This window comes from Palaemon carinicauda, chromosome 22 (genome assembly GCF_036898095.1).
Source record: "Palaemon carinicauda isolate YSFRI2023 chromosome 22, ASM3689809v2, whole genome shotgun sequence".
Taxonomy (NCBI): Eukaryota; Metazoa; Arthropoda; class Malacostraca; order Decapoda; family Palaemonidae; genus Palaemon; species Palaemon carinicauda.
The window spans coordinates 53,775,632-53,800,614 of NC_090746.1; the positions used below are offsets into that span (position 1 = coordinate 53,775,632).

General features: G+C 39.3%; 1 protein-coding gene across 1 annotated transcript in view; it reads left to right on the forward strand.

Annotated features, from left to right (window-relative positions):
- The window catches only part of LOC137616445 (mitochondrial glutamate carrier 1-like), a 176,338-nt gene that overhangs the window by 20,865 nt on the left and 130,490 nt on the right, over nucleotides 1-24,983 (forward strand). The window contains 2 exon segments of the mRNA XM_068346198.1: nucleotides 6,756-6,890; nucleotides 22,098-22,247. Coding sequence (XP_068202299.1) covers nucleotides 6,756-6,890; nucleotides 22,098-22,247 — 285 coding nt within the window.

Consider the following 24,983-nt stretch of genomic DNA (forward strand, 5'->3'; position numbering starts at 1 on the left):
GATCGCCGTTAGCCAAGATCGGAAGATCTTATGGATCGTAGATCGTCACGATCTGAGTGCTCTTGTAGAAGGCGCTCACGCTCTAGAACCTCATGCTCAGGAGACCACAGGTCTCCTTGTAGGCGTTCCTCTTCACGAGGACAAGTCTCGCGATCGCGTTCTACTCGATCACGAGCAAAATCTAGACCTAGGTTCAGACGCTCGCATTCTAGATCTGTACGATGTACTGTAGATCACAAGAACGGCGCTCGCGAGAACGACGCTCCCGTTTGAGTGGGCAGTGTTGACGCTCGCGATGGTACCGTTCACGAGAATGACGTTCTCAATCGTGAGGCTGACGCTCACGTTTGCGACCTAGGCATTTATGACGTTTACGGCATTCTCGAACGAGAACTAGAGGCTCTTGTTCACGATCACGAACCGCATGTTCGTTATTAAGGTCTAGACATTCCTCGTCTAGAGGTAGAAGTAAGCGTATGCGCAGTCCATCAGTACATAGCCCCTCAACCAGACCTTCCAAATAACCTCGGACCGGACCTGAAGATGAGAATGACCATTCCTCTAACAGGTGTCCAGCTAATCTCCCAGTGCCTTTCACCGCCTGGGGAGTTACAGCAAAGCATTCGCCTACGCAACGCTTGGAAACGCGTCCCACTGTGGCTCTTTCTCCAACTAGAGTAGCCATACTCAGAGGCCTCCTCTGCCGACTTCGTTTGATGTAGATGCTCCACTGGGGCATCAGAAAGCTGTTAGACCCTCCTCTTCCTCTGTGGCGCCTAGTTCTCCTGTTGCGAGCACCTCTCCTCATGAATCGCGTCAGTTGGCATTTCCACGAGCAATTCATGAGCAGATGTCGGAACCGTGACCAAGTGCGGTTCCAACACCTTTGCCTCGTCCCTCTGCATCTGCCACCTTCAGCGGAAGACTGACACCCTTTCCAGAAGGGTTCAAGGATCCCCCTAATAGGTTCGCGAACGTTCCTATTAGCCCAGACCTTCCTTTGCACCCTAAGGAACGTGTTTCTGTGCCTCAGAGGTTATTACCTCCATCAACTGGAGCTCCTTCTAGAGTTCCATCCAAAAGGACTCTTATAGGGAATTCCAGAGGTTCAGAGCTTCCTCCATGGATGAACACGTTCATGTCCGCCCTCCTGAAGACACTGAATGTGGCTCCTTCACTGTCACAACCTCTGACTGTCTTAGTCAGGGCAACCCCTAGGATCCCCCTGGAGCCCTCGTCAAGTTCGTCAGTTGGGAGTCAGGACCCTAGAAGGAAGTCGACGGCAGACAATGCGGGCAGATCACCTCCACCACGATCGCGCGCTTAAGGTCCTATTTTTTCTGATCCTTATATGGCCAACTTACCTTTTATGCCAGTAAAGGTAAAGGAGGTTGTCACTAAGAAGCAGAAGAGAAGGATACCAGCACATAAATCTTCTTGAGATGAGAGGAGCTTACCTAGATCTTCATCAGTTGCTGGCAGGTCACTCTTTGTTGTTGATTAGCGACAACACCACAGTAGTGGCTTACATAAACAAACAGGGCATTATCTTTTCATAGCCTTAATGCCATCTTGCAGTAAAGATCATCAGATGGTCAGAAGAACATTCGGTGCCTCTTATCAGCTCGATTCATTCCCATCAAGAGGAATGTGCCTTCGAACAATCTGAGCAGAGCGACTCATATAGTAGGCTCGGAATGGTCTTTGAATCGTCAGATAGCCAACAAAGTCCTGACTTTGTGGGGTTCCCCGACTGTAGACCTGTTTGCAACATATTTGAACAGCAAGCTACCGCTGTACTTTTCTCCAGTCCCAGACCCTCAGGCTCTATGGCAAGATGCATTCCAACAACGGTGGAACAACATCGACGTGTACGCCTTTCCCGTTTTATCTGATAAGAAGACTGCTCATCAAAACCAGAACATCCAAAGATCTAACAGTGACCCTTGTAGCTCCGTTTTGGTATCATGGAGAGTGGTTTCCGGACTTCCTACAACTACTAGTAGATCTACCAGAACTCTCTCCGTGACCATATCTACCCAAACAACCACATGCGAACATCTTCCACGAGACCGTGCAGTCGCTACGACTTTACTCTTGGAGACTATCCAGCGTCACCCATCTCAGAAGGGCTTTTCACGACAAGTTACGAAGCGAATTTCCAGATACTTACATAGGTCCTCAGCCTCGGTCTACCAGGCAAAATGGAGAATATTCTGTGTTTGGTGTCGTGGAAGGAATACCTCTCCACTCGATGCCACTATTCAAGTAATAGCAGAGTTCCTTGTATACCTTTGGGAGGAAAAGCTCCTTTCAGTCTTGGTGGTGAAAGGCTATCACCCAGCCTTGCTTTTAAGCTGAAAGGAGTGGATATTTCCTCTTGGTGTGAGCTTTCTTTACTCATATGGAGTTATGAGATCACTTGCACCCAGTCAAATATTAGGCCTCCTCCTTGGAACGTGGTTCGCGTCTTGAGATCCTTGACAGGACCTCCTTGCGAAACATTTCGCCCAGCAACTGACCAAAATCTCACTTTGAAGATGGCGTTCCTGCTCGCTTTAGCCTTGGCAGAGAGAGTCGGCGAAATTCATGGCCTCTCGTTTGACATTGCCCATTCAAGGGGATGGGGTGAAATGACACTCAGCTTCGTCCCTGAGTATGTTGCTAAGACTCAAAATCTGGGGGATGCTGGACCATAGATTCAGCCACTTTCAGATTTCGAGGCTTCGTTCTGTAACCAATGACCCAGATCAGCTGTTACTATGCCGAGTGAAGAGTTTGAGATACTATCTTAAACTCGCTGCAGCAACACAACCCAGACTAACACACCTGTTTGTTAGTTCAGGGAGAGTAAAGAGGAGAATCACTAAGAACACAGTTTCCTCCCGGATTCGCCAAGTAATCAAAAGAGCCTCCCAATCTTCTTCAGACTCGTTGACCTAGAGCCCATGATGTCAGGGGAATCAGTACTTCCCTGGCATTTAAGCACAACTTTTCCATGTTGCAAGTTTTTCAAGCGGGCATTTGGAAGAGACAGACCACCTTCACAGCCCATTGCTTAAAAGACGTGACCCACAGGAGACTCAATACGTTCACTATTAGTCCTGTGGTGGCTGCTTAACAAGTTGTTTAAGATACATCAGGCTCCTTGATGGCGTAGCAGCAGTTGATTGAGGACATTGGTTACCTGGTTTAAGACTGAGATGAATGAGAAGAATGTCTGGCTTTCCTTTCTCCATCTTCTCCTCCCTTTGGGTACAGCACCATTTGTCCCTCTGCAAGCTGGTTTCAACTTTTGCAGGTAATTATCACTTCCATTATGTAGCTTAGTATAAATAAAGTTGTCATACTGTCCACGTCCCCATTGCTTCCTGCGAGGGAGCAATGGGATACGTCTTGTTTTCCTATATAAACTCAGAAGGGGTTCATACAAAATAACAACCTCTATTACACTGCATTGCACAAGCCGCGAGTATGCTCACTTTATATATTCCAGCGAGGTGTCAAAGTTTTCCCTAGACCACAGTCATATACTGTACTAGGTAAAACTGGGTCAATGTCCATGCCAGATCTAGGACTTCCACCTACCTAAGAGTGATTCATCCACATAAATAATGGAAGATTTGTTAATATGGAAACAAATAACAGATTCGGAGATAATTTTTCCCTAACTAATACTAACCTGGAGTTTTTTTTTTATATACTGTATATATAAATTGGCCCGCCATCACCTGTCCCCTAGAAGTCCTACTTGCAATAAAAAGTGACGTCTCTCATTGCTGTGAGAGTATATAGAGGGGGGGCTGGGTACCCCCAGCCACCCCCAGCCTACCCACTTTAGTGGTTAGGCAGGGCTGCCACCTTGTAATTAAAGTCTAATGGCTACTTCCAGCTGCCGCTGAAAGATAATCCACATAGATAACTCCAGGTTTGTATTAGTTAGGGAAAAATACAGTACTGTACATATTATTTCCAAATTTGTCATCTTTCACTGTCTTCACTTCTCAATCCACCCCTCCTTACTCTCGTCATTTCTTTTGAAAACTTCTTATTCTCTTCATACGAATGACTAAATCCCTGACCCCGCCTCCAGTCAGCCACCTTCTTTCCCTCAGCTACCGTGCATTTTACTTTCAGATCACATGCTTCTCTACACTACTACTTTGCTGCTACAAATTACTTAAAATTTGTGATATTAAACAATCCCATTCAAGTACAGTCACACCCCTTCCTTTAACATCTCGGCCCTCACAGGTGCTTTTCCTTCTCCTGTTTTATCAAGTGCTCTCTTTACTTCCTCTCATCTCCCATCACTGCCACCTCAACATGTGCCACAGCAATTATATCTGCCTCTCTATTATCCTCAACATTCTTACTCTCTTCACTTCTTTCCAAAACTTCTTATTCTCTTCATATGAATGACCCAATCCTTGACACCACCTCCAGTCAGCCACCCTCTTTCCCTTACGTTTTACATCCAGATCACATGCTTCTCTACACTATTATTTGCTGCATTCTTTAAATGCCCTCTTTTTCTCTTCCACTTTCATCTTCACTCCATTCTACCATTCACTGCCCTTCCTCATGATGCCTCCAACAATCCTGTTGCCACACACATCACTTGCAGTCCCAACGAAATTTTCTTTTGATAACTTCAACTCCTCCTCTAGATCACCAGTTTCTCTTCCTTTTACCCTGTCATATGCCACTTCCACCCTTTCTTGATTCACATTTTACCTCTGGTTTTTTAAAGCCTTCAACCTTCACTACCTCCCTTTTACATCCCCCCCACTCTATTTCCCCACTCTTTTACTACAACTAATTTTCCTTCAACCAAAAGATTATCAGACATAGCGTTAGCCATACCCCTAACCACGTGCAGATCTTTCAATCTTCCAAACATCCTTCTTGTTATTAACACATTAATGCTCTTTCTACCACAATTCCATTTCCCACTCTAATCCATGTACAGTATACATGTTATTTTTGTTTTTGAAAATACAACTTATGACCAGCTCTTGTTCAACACACACATCTGCCTGTCTCACCCCTCTCGTCTCCACCTGGTGCGCAATACTTCCCAATGACACCTTCTACCTCTCCAGCACCCACTCTGGCATTTAAGTCACCCATCACAACTACATGATTCCTTATACCCAGTCCTCCTACACACACAGTTAATTCATTCCAAAATTCATTCCGCTCTTCACTTTCTCACGACCTGGTCCATATGCATTAACAAAAGCCCAACATTGCCTACCCAATCTAACCCTTACTCATATTAATATAGATGATACCTCCTTCCATTTCAGTAATTTATGTCTTCCATTCACTCATCAATAAAGCCACACCCTCTCTTACTCTTTCCCTTTCAATCACAGACACTCTACCTGTCACTTCACCATAGATTACTCCACCTTCCCTTTTATCTTTGTCTCACACAAAGGCAATACATTATTTAACTTCTTTTAAATGCATTTTGCTCTTGGAAAGCATCTCTTATCTTATTTGGTGGACTTAAACTTTATTGCTTATACAGATATAAGTTTAGTGATTACTGTGTTGTATTGGTGTATATCCCTGTATTGAGATTATTCCCTTTCAAATATGAATGACCTTCAGATGAGAAATGCAAACAACAATGGCATAAAGTTTATAAGAAAATTACTCTGTTGGAGTTAGGAAATGTATAGTCAAGCCTTTCATCATCAATTTGGAATATGTTAGAGATGTAAAGATGATAATTGTCAAATCAAAACCAAATGCATAAAATAGTTGGGAGTCCATCTTTTGTAGTAACAAGTAATCAACAGTTATTTTTTATTTTTTACACCAGACTAAGTTTAGATGTTATTGATTGAAACTTTTGTATTATTTTCATTATTAGCCAAGCTGCAATAATAATTGACAAAAGAAAATTCCATAAGCCATTTGGCTCCAATAAAGAAAATGTCCACTTCAAAAGAAATGCAGAAGTAGGCCCTGAAAATTTAAAAGAAATACCCCCCAAAAAATAATCAATAAGATCAGACATAATAGAATGAGATTTATGATTCTGTTGAAAAGCGAGAAGGTAACTTTACCCTTATTGAACTTTTTAGGTTTTAACAATTTAACCACATGATTAGGATTGTTGAAATTATCACCAATTTGAGTATTAAGTGGTGGATGGTGTAGCCTACTCTTGGAAGAATTTGCTGCAAGAATTATAAAACTTTTTATAAAAAATTTAAAATTAGCTAATTGAATGATGTTATACAAGGAGTAAAATATTCCATGGAACTCATGAATTTTATCCCATGATTTAAGATTAAAGTCTGTTGCAGAATACAGCTGAGATCAATATTCAGGTCACAGCAGAATAAGAGAAAAATTCCCATATTCTATTTGTTTTATTGTAAAAGAGGAGAGCCATGTCTAGTTGCAATAATCTCAACAAGTTTGAGAATTTATTTTTATTTGTTCCAATGAGTTATACAAACTATCTTAAATATTTGAGTACAGGTGTATGGTAAAAATAATAGTACAGTAATGTAAATTATGTTTAGTTCCATGGCTTCATAGAAATTATAAAGGTTCTCTAAGAGTACATTTATTGTATTTAGGCCTTTATTACCAAAACCTTATTGCTCTGATGTTATATTAAGATGAATTTGCATAAATGTCAATGGACAAGTTTTTTGAGTTGCATAGACAAGGATATGAAGGTCAGAATGTTTTGTCTTTTTCTTTAAAGGCCATTTTTATCTTTTCAGGTTGCTGCCTAAAATTATGAATGGTGGTATTGCTGGCATTGTTGGTGTAACTTGTGTATTTCCATTAGATTTAGTAAAAACAAGACTTCAAAATCAGCAAATCGGACCAAATGGAGAGCGTATGTACAATTCTATGTAAGTGTTGACTTTGGTTTAAAAGAATAATCTGTTAAATTAGTAATGCCTTTCTGCCAGCTGAGGTGTAGAGACGAAATTCATCCAAGTAGTAAATCCTTTGAATAAGCCATTCTTTACTTCACTGTATGGTCATGTTTATTTCAATATGAGCCCATTATTTTGTTCTCTTACCCAATTTCATATGGAGTCCCTGGTTCCTATCAGCCCTTACACACACATTTTCTCAAAATATATTTACAGTACTGTATATATGTATGTATATATATATATATATATATATATATATATATATATATATATATGTATATATATATACATGTATATATATATACATGTATATGTGTATATATATGTACGTATGTATTTATATATGTGTATGTTTTTGGGCTCAGCCATGTCGTCCTGATGGAAGGTTCCTTTAGGCAGCTAACTAAGGGATTTTTAGCTACAGTGATACTCCCAGAGAATTGACCATAGGTCTCCAGAATTCTAACTCCTGGCGCGAGTATCCTTAAGAAAATTCTTAAAGATATCGCATAATATCAGGGGACGTATTTCTTGATACGACACATGGCAATCTTCACCCCAAATAGAGTTTTTGCTCTGAGGGGGAAGAGTGGCGAAAATGAAGGGGAGCCGTCGTCAAGGTTACCCGGTGGATCCCCTTTCCCGTACTACTACGGAGCAACACGGAGTAACTCATTTCTTTAATAGTAGCCAATTAAGCACGGTGTATCTCCCTCCTGCTCTCGGTTTTGTTACTATTCCAGGATTTTTACCATGCATTCTCCGGCATCTTCATCCTCTGGAAAGTTGAGTATTTAATCTTTCCAGTGTATAATTTTTAGCTCCCTTCTCACAGTTAAATTAGCATAATTTAGATGTGTTTAGCGGAGCACAGTCATCACCGGAGGCGGCCATTTTGGACTCTGTCGTACGGCATAAATGCTTTATTTAGTTAGTGGTAAGACGTCCCCGGTATTTAGCTTTAATGAATTATAGCTATTTGGGCAAATTATACTAGTGAAGATCAGATCATGCACATAATATTTCCTCTTCTGAGAAACTTTTCGATCATATACGATAGGATCTCGCTACGTAGCTGAGATCCCGACAAGTTAGGCTAGCCTAATGCATTTTGGTATACTTTAGTAACGCTATTCCCCGTTTATCCTCTTGTATCGTTTTATCAATTCAGTCGGAGATAGCATATCTCCTAGAATTACTAACATAATTTGATACTCGTCTCTTTTAGAGATTTAAGGATAAACCCTTCCTTCCCTCTTGAGTGCCGCCATTAGGCGACAACCCTATCTTGGTCTTGCCATAGAGTAGTATACTCCGGCTTGACTGGGATAGTGTTTCTGTCTTCCCTCTTTGCCGGTGAGTATCCCGGCTTTGAATTACGATAGTAACTCAGAGTATTCAGTCTTGTTGTCGGCAACTCTACCGATGGGGGATTAGTCATTCCCCTGCCAGTTTCACAGTTGCTGGCATAGGAAGCCCGGCTTCCCTAGTCCACAACCGAAAGTGGTAGTACAGTTGCCGCCACCTTCTCCCTTCTGGTGTAGAAGACATGTCTTATATCCGGCAAGGTCTTAGGCTGAGGAATCGTTATTCTTCTGGAACCCAAAAAGGGCCCCGGCATAGGAAACTGTTTCCTTGTTTTGCTGCTGACAGTTGGAGGCAGACGTGCCGGGCTCCTACAAAGGCGGCTTGATTGCCGCTTCGACCTTCCCCTAACGGAAGCAAGGCTCCGTGAAAGGTTGTGCCGGCCATGACGGCTGCCGGTGGGAGACCCTATACAACTTTATTCTTCAGTCCTCTCTTGGACTGCCATCCACAAACCCTGGAACCGGCAGAGCAGCCGACAACAGATATTGTGGCTGGATGGAAACTAGAATTAATACATTCTTTCCCCTTCCATTTGAATCCTCATTCTGGAAGAAGGCTGCAGAGACAGTAGTCCCTACAACCCTAATCATTGTACTAAACTATAATAATATGGTAGCCCTTCTCTCCATGCTTTCTCTCTTTCTATCGGCTGGAGCTGTCAGGTACTAGCCTAGCCGGTAGCATGTTGGCAGAACTACAGTATACGATTATACAGTAGCCAGTATTTCTGCAGTATAGAAAATACAGCAGTTAGAAAACTATAGTATATAATATACAGTAGTATGTTTTCCAACATATTCTGTGTATCCTTTCACAGTCCATTGTTGAGACCGCTAAATAATGTTGAAGTGAAGTATTCCTTCAATATCCTGATGAGCCATAGACCATCAGAACATAATATCTTTACCCTACAGTATTAATATTCCAATTGTGGGAGGGTTAGTGCTAGTATACACTAACTTCAGCGCTATATTCTAGAGCTCTTCCACCCGAGATTTCCCTGATAAGGAAATTTCCAATATTAATATTGAGGGAGGTCACAGCAATTGCCTGGACAGGAAACACAGATATATGTCTTTCCTATTTTCTTTCTAGCTTACTATCCTAAGCTATAATGATAATAGCAAGTGCTATTTGTAATGCATGAAATTAATTTATCAGTGTGATGAATTACCCCATACTCATTTCACCTTTTTCTTTCCTTACAGGAGGAGTCCAAGGTGAAGTGTGCAGTGATGTACTGCAACCACAAGAGTAAGAACTTTTGTGGCCACAACATGTGCAGGTCTCATGCCCCCTGCTCCATCGCAACTGAAACCCTGAGATACTGGGATCCCAAAAATTGCAACGTCTGCTCGGCCTTGATGACCGAGGGTTTCGGCGATCTCAAGACGTTGCAGTCGCGGGATACTGCAAGGGAAACGCTTAGGAAATGGGTACGAGGGTTCCAGAATAACTCTCCGGGACCGTACCTACCAAGCGACGCGATCAGAAGCCTGCTGTTCCCTAAGGCGACAGCTGATGCAGTCGTGCCTCAGGCACGACCCGAGCCTCCTTGCGTACAACTTGCAATATAGGCCGACATCAACGAGGCTCTACAAGGCATGGACATCCATCAGGAGAGGATGTCAGAAGTGTCCTCGGACACCGAAAAGGGTCTCCTTCAAGAAGACCCTGAAGAAGAGGTGGCCCAACCACCTGAGGAGGAAGAAGATCTCGAGTCGACAGAACCGGAGGACCCTCTTCTGTCCGTGTCGGCATTTCAGCCTGTGCCGTCAACTTCTTCGGCTCCAACCCCTCAACTAGACCCGCTGTTCCCCACGGGCCAAGCGGTTATGGCCCAGATCCAGCAGTTGGTCGATACTCTACGTAAGGAAAACGTAGATATGAGGAAGGAATTCAGGGAAGCAAGCCGCGTAGTTTCTTCTCGTGGGTCCTACAAACAGCCCAAAGTGTCTGACCTGCCACCATGCTCCAAAACCAGTCCCTGGAGGTATGCAGAGTTCATGCCCATGATGAATGGGAAACTACATCTTGGAGAAGATGGGGGCCATCCCCCTTGACGATATCCAATTCTGGCCAAACCTTTCGGCTTACCCGGAATGTTTCATCGGGGTGAAGAGTGAGTCTGCGTCTAAGGAAGAGACGGAACCCAAGGAGGTCATGGTTTTTTACCACGACAAGGCACAGGCTCTCTTGACGAGTAGCCTGAAGAAGGCAGGCTATACAAAGTCTAGAGTTTCTGCGTTGAGCAAGAAGCACCCTACTTGCTCCTTCATCCAGAGCTTTCCCCTTCACGTCGAAAGCTCTCCACAGTGTGCTTAAGGCAGTTGATGCAGGCAAACCATGTCCTACGCTAGAGGAGTGTAGGCCATTGTCTCTGGCCTTGCCCACCGATGAGAAGGATTGGAACGAGGTCCACCTAACCTTCTCGGTAGCAAAGCTCGACGCAGACATTGCAGGACAGCAGTTCAATGAGAACCTCCCGAAGCTGTCGGACTTTCTCCTGAGAAGAGAACACGAGACAAAAGAGAGACTAGCCACCTATCTGTCCCTCCAGAACTGCATGGAGATGTGTGCAAGCATTGCAAGCACCCCAGAAATGTATACAGTCCTAGCCAAGATGCACATGGCTACTCTGGACAAGGACTTGTATGCTTTTGTGAAGGCTAGGAGGGCCTGCAGAGAGGTTGTTTTTGGCAATGCAACAGTCAAACACGAGCCCAGGAAGTTGATCACTTCCTGTATCTGGGGCATGGACCTCTTCCCAAAGAAAGCAGTCTAAGAGGTAGTCGCTAAAGCCGCCACGGAGAATAGGAACCTTCTCCAAAAGTGGGGCATCTCTGCCAAGAGAAAATCTTCCCCTGATGCTGGTCCCCAACCTAAGAGGAAGACGAAGAAGGCAAGACCTCTACTACATCCTACGGTCGCCATGACCACGGTGCCCCAAATGGTTGCTCAGCTGCAAAACACTTTCCAGGTGGTGCCTCAACAGCTGGTAGCCCAGTCACCAGCCTTCAACCCAGGTTTTGAGAGGCACATCACTACCTTTCTCCTGAAAGGTAGAGGATCTAGACGAGGCTCCTCAAGAAACCCTTCAAGAGGTAGAGGAGGACGTGGTCAGGGTGGCAAACCCTCCGGATCATCCAAGCAACGAGATGCTCCAGGTAGGAGGAAGACTTCTGCACTTTCAGGATCGTTGGACCTTCAATCCCTGGTTCGACAGCCTAATCAAGAATGGACTAGGATGGAAATGGAACAGATTTCCACCTTCATTTCCTCAATTCTTCCAACACTCCACCCCCTTATTGGAAGAATATACCTTAAAACTCTTGAATAAAAAGGTTACAAGGAAAGCAAAGTCCATCAAATTCCAGGGAAGGCTGTTTTGTGTTCCCAAGAAGGACAAACTCAGAGTCATTCTAGACTTGTCTCCACTCAACAAGTTCATCGAGAACAAGAAGTTCCAGATGTTAACCCTACAACACATAAGGACCCTGTGACCTAAAGGGGCGTACACAGTCTCAATAGACCTGGCAGATGCTTACTGGCACCTTCCAGTCAGATCGACCTCTTCGCAATGAGCGACAACAAGAAACTACCTTGATACGTAGCCCCATACGAGGACCCTAGGGCAGAAGCAACGGACGCCATGTCCCTCGATTGGAACAGATGGAGTCATATATATCTGTTCCCGCCAACAAATCTCCTGCTGAAGGTCCTCAACAAGCTGAGATCCTTCAAGGGGACAGCAGCAGTGGTGGCCCCCAACTTGGGGGCTCAAGAGCAATTGGTTCCCTCTGGTGATAGAACTGAGGCTGAGGCTGTTTCCTCTACCGAACCCAGTTCTATCCCAACTGGTTCGGAATTCGACTGTCTACGCTTCATCACTGAGAACCAAAAACCTTCATCTCATGATTTTCTCGGCTTAGCAGTCAAGAAAAGGTTTGGGATCTCGTAAGACAGCATCGACTTTATAGAAGAATGCAAGTCAAAATCATCTAGAAGACAATACGAATCGTCTTTGAAGAAGTGGGTCTCTTTTGTTATAGCAAAAAAGCTGACAGAAATCTCGATAGACTGCTGCCTGTCCTTTTTCATCCACCTTCCCGAACAAGGCTTGGCTTCCACCACGATAACTACATGTAAGTCAGCTTTTACTAGACCTCTTCTATATGCCTTCCAGGTGGACCTGTCGAACGAAATCTTCAACAAGATTCCGAAGGCATGCGCTAGACTTAAACCAGCAGCCCCTCCGAAGCCCATTTCATGGTCTTTGGACAAATTCTTGCACTATGCTTTGAACTTGAACAATGAAGATTGCTCCCTAAAGGATCTAACACAGAAAGTGATAATTTTTGTTTGCTATAGCCTCAGGGGCTAGAGTTAGTGAAATAGTAGCCCTGTCAAGAGACGAGGGCCATATTCAGTTCACAGAAGAGGGAGAACTGAATCTTTTTCCCGATCCTACATTTCTCGCCAAGAACGAGGTACCCACCAAAAGGTGGGGTCCTTGGAGAATCTGCCCTCTGAAGGAAGATGTCTCTCTATGTCCAGTAGTGTGTCTAAAGGTCTATCTTCGAAGAACTTCAGACTTCAAGGGAGGACAGCTCTTCATAGGCAAAACCTCAGTATCAAACTTATCCCTGAAACAACTGAGGGCGAAGCTCACCTACTTTATTCGCAGAGCGGATCCTAACAGTACACCCGCAGGTCATGATCCGAGAAAAATTGCTTCCTCGCTGAACTTTTTTCAACATATGGACTTTGATAGACTCCGCTCATATACAGGTTGGAAATCCTCTGGTGTCTTTTATAAACATTATGCGAAGCAAGTGCATTAAATTAAACATTTTGTGGTGGCGGCAGGTAGTGTTATAAAACCTGTCTTCTAGTGCTGGGATGAACAGTGAACTGTTTGGGACTTTACTGTTAATGGGTGAAAAGGGGTCACCCTGGTGCCCTTTGGACTGTTCTTTATTGGTGTAGAATCTAACCAATAACACCAGTGCCATGTGTACATTCGTACACTGTTTGAACACATCCAACATCTATAGTGAAATTATCTTAATAATTTTGCAAAATCTCTGAGTGCCTTATTAACATATATTTCTTCCCTTTCAGGTGATAAATATATATGTACTTTAAGAATGTTGATTATGCAGTAAATGATTCTATTTGAATACAGTGAACCCTCGTTTATCGCGGTAGATAGGTTCCAGACCCGGCCGCGATAGGTGAAAATCCGCGAAGTAGTGACATCATATTTACCTATTTATTTAACATGTATATTCGGACTTTTAAAACCTTCCCTTGTACGTAGTACTGTTAACAAACTACCCTTTAATGTACAGAACACTTAATGCATGTACTACAGCACCCTAAACTAAAACAGGCACAAATATTAAAGGCGATTTTATATCATGCGTTTCCTAAACACCTAAAAAGCACGATAAAAAATGGCAACCAATGTTTTGTTTACGTTCATCTCTGATCATAAAGAAGAAACAAACTCATTTAGTGTACACATATATGTATAGGTTAGTTTTTGCATCGATTATATTGATTATACAGTATGTTGATTTTGTTATTACCAATGTTTTACTTAATTTTTCTTAGGACTTCCAAATGAAATGTTTTTCTTTACGACGGCGTCATAAAGTACTGTACTCTCAGTAAACAACCACGCTCATAACAAAGAAGGCATTTAACGCGCATGATGAAAGTGATAAATAATGATATTTACAGTAAAAGCATTTACAAAATATGTTATTAGTACAAATATAATTTACCGTATCTATATAAAATCATACAGTACATACTGTACGTAGCAAAGCAGGAAAACAATTTACGAGAGAGAGAGAGAGAGAGAGAGAGAGAGAGAGAGAGAGAGAGAGAGAGAGAGAGAGAGAGAGAGAGAGGTTTAAATGTAAAAAACAAAAAAATTTGATAGGTTATAACACATTGGTGCTTATGTAATATCAACTGTATACTGTAGACGGTTTGAATAAGTTAAGAAATGGTATAAATGATACTTTGTTAGTGTATTCGTACACACTCAAGAGCGGCAGCTAGATGACAGCTGATCTAATCACAGCCAAAAGTAAAAAAAAAAAGAAGTCAACAATACTCGATTTTTAAAACAAACCCGAAATTTAAAAACAAAAGTACACGCTTTCTTAAGCTTTCTTAATGTGCAATTAACTATTTAAAGAGTGGCAATTTTCTAGAATAAAATGAGATTTCCCAAAAAATAGTGGTTTGCTGATGAAATCGGATGCCGTATTTTTAGCTATGATTGAAATGGATGTAGACTCGGCCTAATTATTTCGTTTCGTATTTAATTGACACTAAGAAAACTAATTTTAGTTTCTTCATCTAAATGTAAGTATTGTATAACACGAGAGAGAGAGAGAGAGAGAGAGAGAGAGAGAGAGAGAGAGAGAGAGAGAGAGAGAGAGAGAGAGAGAGAGAGAATCAGCTGTTGTACTCAAATGGCGTGTTTTTGTTTCGTGAGAATTTCATCGCCACGACTTTAACAACAACATACTGTACTGAACTTTACAGTATTATACAGACTACTGTAATATGATAAAGTAAAATATTTGTAATCTATTTTATATGAAATGGGGCAATTTTTTTTTTTTAAATTTACATTTACGTATGTAAAACAATCTCTCTCTCTCTCTCTCTCTCTCTCTCTCTCTCTCTCTCTCTCTCTCTCTCTCTCTCTCTCTCGTAGATTGTTTTCCTGCTTTGCTACGTATGTATGATTTTATATAGATACGGTAAATAATATTTGTAATAACATATTTTATTAAAGCTTTTACTGTAATATCATTATTTATCACTTTCATCATGCGCGTTAAATTCCTTAGTTTGTTTACTGAGCGTACTTTATGACGCCGTCGTTTCAGGCGGCGTCATAAAGAAAAACATTTCATTTGGAAGTCCTAAGAAAAATTAAGTAAAACATTAGTAATAACCAAATCAACATACTGTACTGAATAATCAATATAATCGATGCAGAAACTAACCTATACACAGATGTGTAAATGCGTTTGTTTCTTCATTATAATCAGAGATAAACGTAAACAAAACATTGGTTGCCAATTTTTAAATATTAAAGTAAAAAATAAAGATTGTTACTGTACTCACCACGAAAGAAGTTCAAGAAAAACTTGAATGATGATGGCGATGAATTTGCTGCACAGTAGAAATGATGATAATGAAGCTGATGATGTGTTCTACTGTGCAGCCAATGAGTAGTATTTTACGTCTCTTTAGACGGAGGTGTCTTTTCCTGGGACACCTCTTCAACTTCTTCAATTTCTTCCGAAGGCGTAGTAGTAGGAGGAACTGGCTCTTTTTTGCGAGGCTGGAAGAACATTGTGATCGGAAATTGTTGCTGCTGCTTCTTTTTTCGATCTAAGAGCATCTTGTAGGGAGTCATGATGTCATCGACCTTGTTGCAGAATTGCATCGACCGAACCATATCCTCGTCCCACTCTTGCAACATTTCTTTCACCTCCTTTATATGGTTGCAGACCTTGGCAAGGCGTTCTAGTGTTAAGCCCGTTTCTTCGACATTTTCTTGGGTCTCTTCCTGGGTTTCACTCTCTTCTTCGCTTGCCGATTTCGTCAGGTCTTCGAGGTCTGCGTCAGTTAGGGTCTGGGAATGGCAGTCCAACAACTCGTCGACGTCTTCAGTCGTCATGTCGCCAAACCCGTCACCTCCAATTATGGCAGCCAACTGCACAGATTTGCGTACTGCAGAGTGTTGGATTTCAGCAGGTGTAAATCCCTCGTCGTCGTAAACAATCTCGGGCCACAACTTCTTCCAGCTCGCATTCACAGTTGCAGGTTTCATCTCTTGAAGTGCCTTCTGAATATTCTTCAGGCACGTGGCTATGGTGTACTGCTGCCAGTATGCCTTCAAGTTAAAATCTTCATCCTCATCTTCTTGGGCAGCATCCACACGCGCAACGAGGTCCGCCAAGGTATTCTTCGTGTAGAGGGCCTTGAACGCCCTGATAACCCCCTGGTCCATCGGTTGAATTAATGACGTGGTGTTGGGTGGCAGGAACTCAACCTGAACGCCCTCACGCGACAGGTCAGTTGCGTGTCCACCAGCGTTATCCATAAGGAGAAGGATCTTGAATGGCAAGCCCATCTCTACGAGATATTCATTGACTTGCGGGATGAAACACTGGTGGAACCAGTTGGAGGTCAGCATCTTTGTAATCCATGCTTTTGGATTATGCATCCAGTACACGGGAAGGAGATTCTTATTCTTATTTTTCAAAGCGCGAGGATTTTTCGACTTATAAATAAGCCCCGGCTTTAGCAAAAATCCAGCAGCATTGCCACACATCACGAGGGTAACGCGATCCTTGAATGCTTTAAAGCCAGAGGCTTTGGCTTCCTCTTTGAACAGGAAAGTTCGCGACGGCATTCTCTTCCAAAACAAGCCGGTCTCATCCATATTAAAGACTTGTTCCGGCTTGTATCCACCTTCGGCGATAATATTCTTGAACGTCTGGTTCACGTAAGTTTCAGCAGCGGCAGTGTCAGCCGAAGCAGCCTCGCCATGCAGGGAAACGCTTTTCAGGGCGAAGCGTTTCTGAAACTTCGCAAACCATCCTTTGCTGGCGGAAAAACGTTGTTTCTGAGGCTGGGAATCAGTGGATGTCCCTGGTTGAGGATCATCTGCATCATCATCTTCTTCAGCATGGTTGCTGTCGTTGTCTTGAGGTTCCTTTGCAGCAAAATTCTCATACAAGCTCAAAGCCTTTGTTCGGATGGTGTTCGTATCCAAGGCTATGTTCTTCTTCCGGCAGTCGGCAATCCACACAGCTAAAGCACCTTCCATGCGTACGATCGTTTTATTATGCGTTGTAACTACTCGCTTCGCTGATCTGCTAAAGGTGATTGCAGCCGTCTTTCTAATTTTCGCCTCGTCCTTCTTGATATAGCGAACAGTAGATTCGTTGATTCCAAAATGGCGCGCTGCGGCCACGTAACTTATACCGTCTTTTAACATATCGAGAAGCGTAACCTTCTCAGCAATCGTCATCATCCTTCGGTGGCGTTTAGGCTCACTACCAGCCTTAGTAGAAGCAGAACGCTTGGGAGGCATTGTACAGTAGGATTTAACAGAAAGTTCAATAAAAATTTCAACTTAAAACAGTCGCACACAGCACAGATTAAACTTCACAAACTTAAGAACATCTACTCAGCGATACGCCGTAAGAGAAAGTGGACGACCCGGGCCCGCGAGAACCTAGATGCTGCGGGTTGGAGATGAGGGCAAAACACCAATCACAGGCTAGATAACAAAACTTGAGTTCTGATTCGTCATCTATCAGCGCTTGAACCAATCACAACCCGTCTTATATGATGCGTAGGTTACCAACTCACAGTACAGGATACCCCGCATATACCGTACGTACAGTATTAATAATAATAATAATAAATAATGATAATAATACAGTAATAATAATAATAATAATGATAATAATAACAATAATAATTTTATTAACAACAACAACAATAATAATAATAATAACAATAATAATAATAGCTTTACGTATGTTATTTTATTCTTTTGTAGGATGTGTGTCTCTCTCTCTCTCTCGTACGCTTATTCGAAATGTGATTTTTGCAACAAAGAATATTATTGGATGCAGCTACGTACGTATACATACAAAAGATTCATGGAAAAGAAGCACATCCATTACATTTGTAGTACAGTAGTAGCCATCAGCAGCCTTACACCATTCTAATATGGTATGACTGCATCTGATTTGCGTTTCATGTTCGATTTAATTTTACTACGTACTGTATACAGTACTGTATTATCGTATGATCACATTCTCTTTTCGTGTTTTATTTCTTTCTGTGCTGAATTATATATCATATGTAATGCAATGAACAATCAGTAAGAGCAGATATTACTAATTACAGTATTAATGGAATTACAGGTAACGAAATATCGTATTTGGTGGTCTTCAGATTTCGCGGTATTTTCGAAATTTCCGGAAAATCCGCGATATGTATATATATATGGGTTATGGAAAAAACCCGCGAAGTGGTGAATCCGCGATGGTCGAACCGCGAAGTAGCGGGGGTTCACTGTACATTCATTGTTGTATTTATTTTTGTTATACAAATAAATACTAAAAATGTATTTGCGTCTTATTTGCCCCATAAGTAGCTGAATAAAACTAGCCAGAGTCTTTTAATTATTTTCCTAATATAAAACACTTGAAGTTGCTTCAATGTATGAACATGCTTGTGGTAAGTTAATTCCACTTTATTCTTACGTATACAAAACCTTGTCGCTTCTATAGTCAGCGTTGACAGTTTCCCTGCAGGGGGCAGAAAGCCCTAAGTTAGTTCCAAACTTAGCGGATATGACAAATAACGGTAGCGTCATATATTTATGTGGTCTGGGTGACCATATAGAAGCTGATTCAAGGTAAAGGCACTTATACAAACCCACAGATATATTACTTTCAAGTAATTCTCTGGTAAACTTCCATCAGGACAACATGGCTGAGCCCAAAAAACAAATTTTGAGCAAAGCAAAAAATCTATTTTTGGGTGAGATAGCCATGTCGTCCTGATGGATCCGCCCTCCTTTCTAGAAAAGGAGCATACATATGTAACAAATCCCCACCCAAAACTACTCAATCTGTAGCCATCCATACTTAATTGCAACAAGGAATGAGTTACTCCGTGTTGCTCCGTAGTAGTACGGGAAAGTGGATCCACCGGGTAACCTTGATGATGTCTCCCCTTCATTTTCGGCACTCTTCCCCCTCAGAGTGAAAACTCTATTCGGGGCGATTGCTATGTGTCGTATCAAGAAATACGTCCCCTGATATTATGCGATATCCTTAAGAATTTTCTTAAGGATACTCGCGCCAGGAGTTAGAATTCTGGAGACCTATGGTCAATTCTTTGGGAGTATCACTGTAGCTAAATATCCCTTAGAAAGCTGCCTTAAGGAACCTTCCATCAGGACAACATGGCTATCTCACCCAAAAAAAGATTTTTTGCTTTGCTCAAAATCCATTATATATGTATATATATATATATATGTATTTATATGTATGTATTCATGTACAAATGTGTATATATATATATATATATATATATATATATATATATATATATACACATATATATATATATATATATATATATATAAGTATATGTATGTATATATATATATATATATATATATATATATATATATATATATATATATATATATATACATATATGTATATATATATGTTTGTATGTATATATATATATATGTGTGTGTGTGTGTGTATATGTATATATATATGTGTATATATATATATATATATATATATATATATTATATATATATATATAAATTATATACATACCCTCATTCATGTCTTTAGCCTTTCCCTTTTTCTTATAATAGAACTATTATTAATTAAATAATTGAGTTTTTCCATCCCTTTTCACTTTTGTTCCTTTTATGTGATTAAGCTGGGATTTTCTAAACTTGGTAGAGTATTTTGGGACTGCTGCCAGGTAGTTTCAACGTGTGAGTAACTTTAGGTATTTATTCATTGATAATTTTCAAGTGTATGTTTTAGTGCTTTTGAAGGCTTGATGTATACAGTATTATTACTTTTATCTTAAGTTTTGCGTTATTTGTGTTGAGTGCCTACTGCTAGCCAGCATGCAGCTGGTTGACTAGTTAAATGCTCACAGTAGAGTTCTTGTTTTCATTATTATCCTTCATTAAGTTTCTCTAATTTACCCTTGAGTAATATTAGATCAGCTGCCTTCAATGTTTACCATAATTTTGGTATTCCTATGTATATTAGTTAAATCTGTTTGCTGTTGGTAACTATCTAGTATTTTGCTGGTGATTTTATCATGATACAGTATACTAATTTCTTTATTCTAGTCACATATTAATATCTGTGATTTATTTAATTATATTATGCTTGTTCAATCACAAGCCCCTTATTTTACCATAGATGTATGTTTGCGAAAACTTTCACATTATATACAGAAATAGGAAGATGCCTTCCATGCCCTGCTGTTCGCCATGGCATTGGGCTGTTTCAATCCTTGTTAGTAAATTAGGTAACTGCATGGGCTGCATAAGTATACAATTCAGGAGGCAGATTTGGCTAAAGTCCCTTAGCTAAAACATGCGGTGTATTACATGCCTGCAAAGACCCTAAATAATACCTACAGTAGGTGCACTGATAGCACTATCTCTTAACTGAGGTTATCCCCTGGAACTCTCCATGAGTGGTACTGAGTGAAGCAAGTTGCTCCACATCTGTAATTCCTGCTAGCTTTGCTCAAACTTTCTCAGTTAGTATATTGGTTAGAAATTTCCTGAATGTTTATACCAGAGCCTACAAATGAGAAATATATAGTAGAGTAGATTTTATAAAGTTTATTATTTATTCTTGCCACAGTTTCCAGGCTGTACAAATGTAGAACACAATGCTGAAATCAGAAAGTTAACTTATAGAGAGATTGAGTCAGTAAACAGTTTTGAAGAAAACAGAAAATTAGGCTTTTTCTTCATAGGAGAAAAGATACATGCTACAGTATATTCATAGGCATTTACAATCTTATCTAGAATCAAGAGCTAAAGTTTATCTGTAAAAGAGAAACTAAAGAGGAAAATTACCTACAGGATAATATGCAATATTGTTTTGCTTTGAAATTATGTAAATATCAGTAGCATTACCCAATTACTTTGTCAGGAAATGGTGTAAGTACCAGGGGCATTACTCAAGAAAATGGGACTGTTGGAGCTTCTGATGCTATTATGAGAGTTTAACATTGGAATGGAAGAAGGGATAGGCTTGAAAGACATAGTTCCTGCAAGGGATCAGAATTAATGTAAGCAGAACCCATTACAACCTAGATTGGAAAGTATGACCCTGTCAGCATTTATCATACAACAAACTTTGTAAGTAAGTCCCACTGAGGTTCTTAAGATTTGTTGATGTTTTTTTATGTACAAAAGTAAATAGTTAAAGGTAATATTCTATCATTTTATCACACAAGAACAAAATTTTATCCAGATGGTATTAGGTGTAAGCAATTGGTCATCTCAGTCTCATATTCAAGTACTCTACTATTGTAAAAACTCAAAATTAACTTAGATACCAAATACAAGCTATAAAAAGATAAGCTAGTGTTAGGGTAGTCAGTATTAGTTTATAACCACTTCTTTCTTTCCTGAAAGAAACCCTAGTGTTGCTTTTGTATTGATGCACATTTGATTGCAGGGGCTTAAAAATATTTTTATAATTTTAATGACCCAAACTATATTTGAAGTAAAGAAGGGAAATGGCTGTGGCTAAGCAATATGGAAAGATACCCAATTTTTCTTGTTTATAAATAATTTGCATGGTTTTATTGTGAATTAGAGTTTGAATTCCCTACTCAAAGTGGCAGTAACCCTATAGGGGGTAGTCCCATCAGTGCACCTCGTGCAGCATTCTGCAAGCATTTCTTTAGGATCTTTGCAGTGTTCCTTCAGCCCCCAGTTGCATTTTGGTAGTGAATGGCCTTATAGGCCCCACTGCTAAACTATATACCCAAAATCTATTAATCCAATCTAAAGTGACAGTAAGGCATTGGCAAGCTTAACAGGTTTATATGTATGAAACATGAATTTGGTTTTACTGTACATTTTGTAATAGAAATTGTTTAAACTTTCACATAGTTAATTGATTTTTATAAACATAATGGCATGATATCAATCATTCTTATTTTCTAATTCAGGTTTGACTGCTTTAAAAAAACATATAGAGTTGAAGGTTACTTTGGAATGTATCGTGGTTCTGGTGTTAATATCTTGCTCATCACTCCAGAAAAGGCAATTAAACTTACTGCGAATGATTTCTTCCGTCATAAGCTCACAACTAAAGATGGGTAAGTACAATATATCTAGTCACTTACTGTATACACTTTTGGTGTTGAAGTATAGTTATTGTTTAGTGCTAATTAACATGAAAATTTTATATTATAGACAGTCCTTAAGGTATGAACATCCGATTCACGAACTTTCAGATTTACAAACGCAAACTACCCGAAGTAAAAAATATGCTCGTAAACTATGTGGAGTTATAATTTTGAAATTAGCGCCACTTCTGACTAGGTTATGATGTCACCATCGCCACCCAGTCCAGGCAGCACCGACCTGCTTTATTAAAATTCCATTATTGTGTTTGGTATTGTGATCATTGTAGTTGTTTCTGTGTGTTACTTCTGCAGTATTTTTGCCTTATTTCTGTAAATTACAGTAACATTAACTATAGCTGATAAGCAGATTGCTAGTGGTGGTGGTGCAGTGAAGCGCGGGATTAGTGGTGATAGTGGTAGTTGTGTGAAGAAAGGGCAAGCAAGTTCAATGGAAATGAAAGTAACGTGTTATCAAGAAACTCGATAGCGATGAGAAGATGGCAAATATTGCGGGTACAAATCAAGTAAATCGCTCAACAATTGGCACGATTTATAAGATCACACCGAGTTATCCAATGACGGTGAATTATCCTAGGTGTTGGCTAATTTGTCTCCCATCATCTCTCCTCCATTGCAATAAAATGGCTTAAAGATATGTGTTACAGTATTTTATAGTTTTCTTAATCTAATACAGTATTTACAGTACAATACACTCTACTACTGTAGGGTCCCGAATTATGTGAGAATTTGGTTGATGAATGGCCCCGCAGAAATGGAAAATTGCATATTTCGGAAAGACAACAGGAATAATTGCATTAGGGCCATGGCAAACACCAACTTGCCTATTCAAATGTGTTTACTACCCATTTTCAATACTTTCTATGCAGTAAACTATTTTTTCTAATATTATATTGTTCTTATAAACAGATAAAACATTTAAAATATTTTAATAGCCTGAAAAAGGTTAAAATTACAACCAGGATGGGTGTAATTACCATATATTTCCCCTTATAACACAACTTGAAATCAGTACAAATTTTAATAAGTTTATGTCATATCTTGTATAAGACAACTGATAAATAGCAAAACAATCACTGTGTAGACTAGCTTTTGTATCATAGAAAATCCAAAATTAAAGAAATAAAGACAATTTTATATCATGCATTTCATAAACGCCAAAAAGTACACCATCATAAACGGAAACCTTGTTTTGTTTACTTTCATCTCTGATCATAACGAATAAACAAACGAACACATTTATATATCTGTTTTTAGGTTATTTTTTGCAGCAACAGCTATCTTACTGAGTATTGATTATATGATGATTTTGTTATTACTAATGTTGTTTTATTTAATTTCTTTATAACTTTGAAATAAATGAATGCGATTTATTTGATGTTTTTCCTAAACACGCCGCCTAAAATGAAAACTTCCGTGTGTTTACTGTATGCTCCCAATTCGATCATAATGATTGAACGAACGCATTAAAAACAAATGGTGAAGGTGATAACTAATGATAATAAGAGATTTTAGTAAATATCTTATTACAAATATTTTACTTATTATATCCATATAAATTCCTACATACGTAGCAAAACAGAAAAAAACATTTTGTTTGCGTTTATTCAGTTTGATGACAGTTTGATCATATACAATAATTCTAAACTGTTACGAAGAATAGTTGTCCATTCCATATCCAGAATACTTATCCTAACTTCAGTCTTAAGTCATTTTGATTTCGTATCAACTTGAACCAACCGCAGTTATGGAACCAAATGCAAAAAAAAAAGTACTAGTCTGGTCATCGAACAATTGGTTTACCGCCATAATGTTCGATGTCACAGAGATGCAAGATTGGAGAAAGTAAGGATAATTTGAATCTTGATTGATTTTTAATAGCAATGCATACACCTAACCCTCTCCTGTATCATTTTATTATTATCGCGCATACTTAAAAAGCTGACAAAATACATTTATCGTGACCCAAATGACTGCTATAGCACACCCTGGTTGATCAAGAAATTGATATGTTGCCGGCTTTGTCAGTGAATACAGGTATTTATATATATATATATATATATATATATATATATATATATATATATATATATATGTGTGTGTGTATATATATATATATATATATACATATATATATATATATATATATATATATATTGTTTATATATATATATATATATATATATATATATATATATATATATATATATATATTGTTTATATATATATATATATATATATATATATATATATATATATATATATATATATATATATAATATGTGTGTATATGTATATATGTGTATATATGAATATATGAATATATATATATATATATATATATATATATATATATATATATATATACATATATATATATATATATATATATATATATATATATGTATATATACTGTATGTATTTATATATATATATATATATATATATATATATATATTTATATATATATGTATATATATATATGTGTGTGTGTATATATATATATATATATATATATATATATATATATATATATATATATATATATATATATATATATATACATATATATATGTATATATATAACGGATTTTGAGCGAAGCGAAAAATCTATTTTTGGGTGAGATAGCCATGGCGTCCTGATGGAAGGTTCCTTATTGGTAGCTTCCTTGGGTATATAACTACTA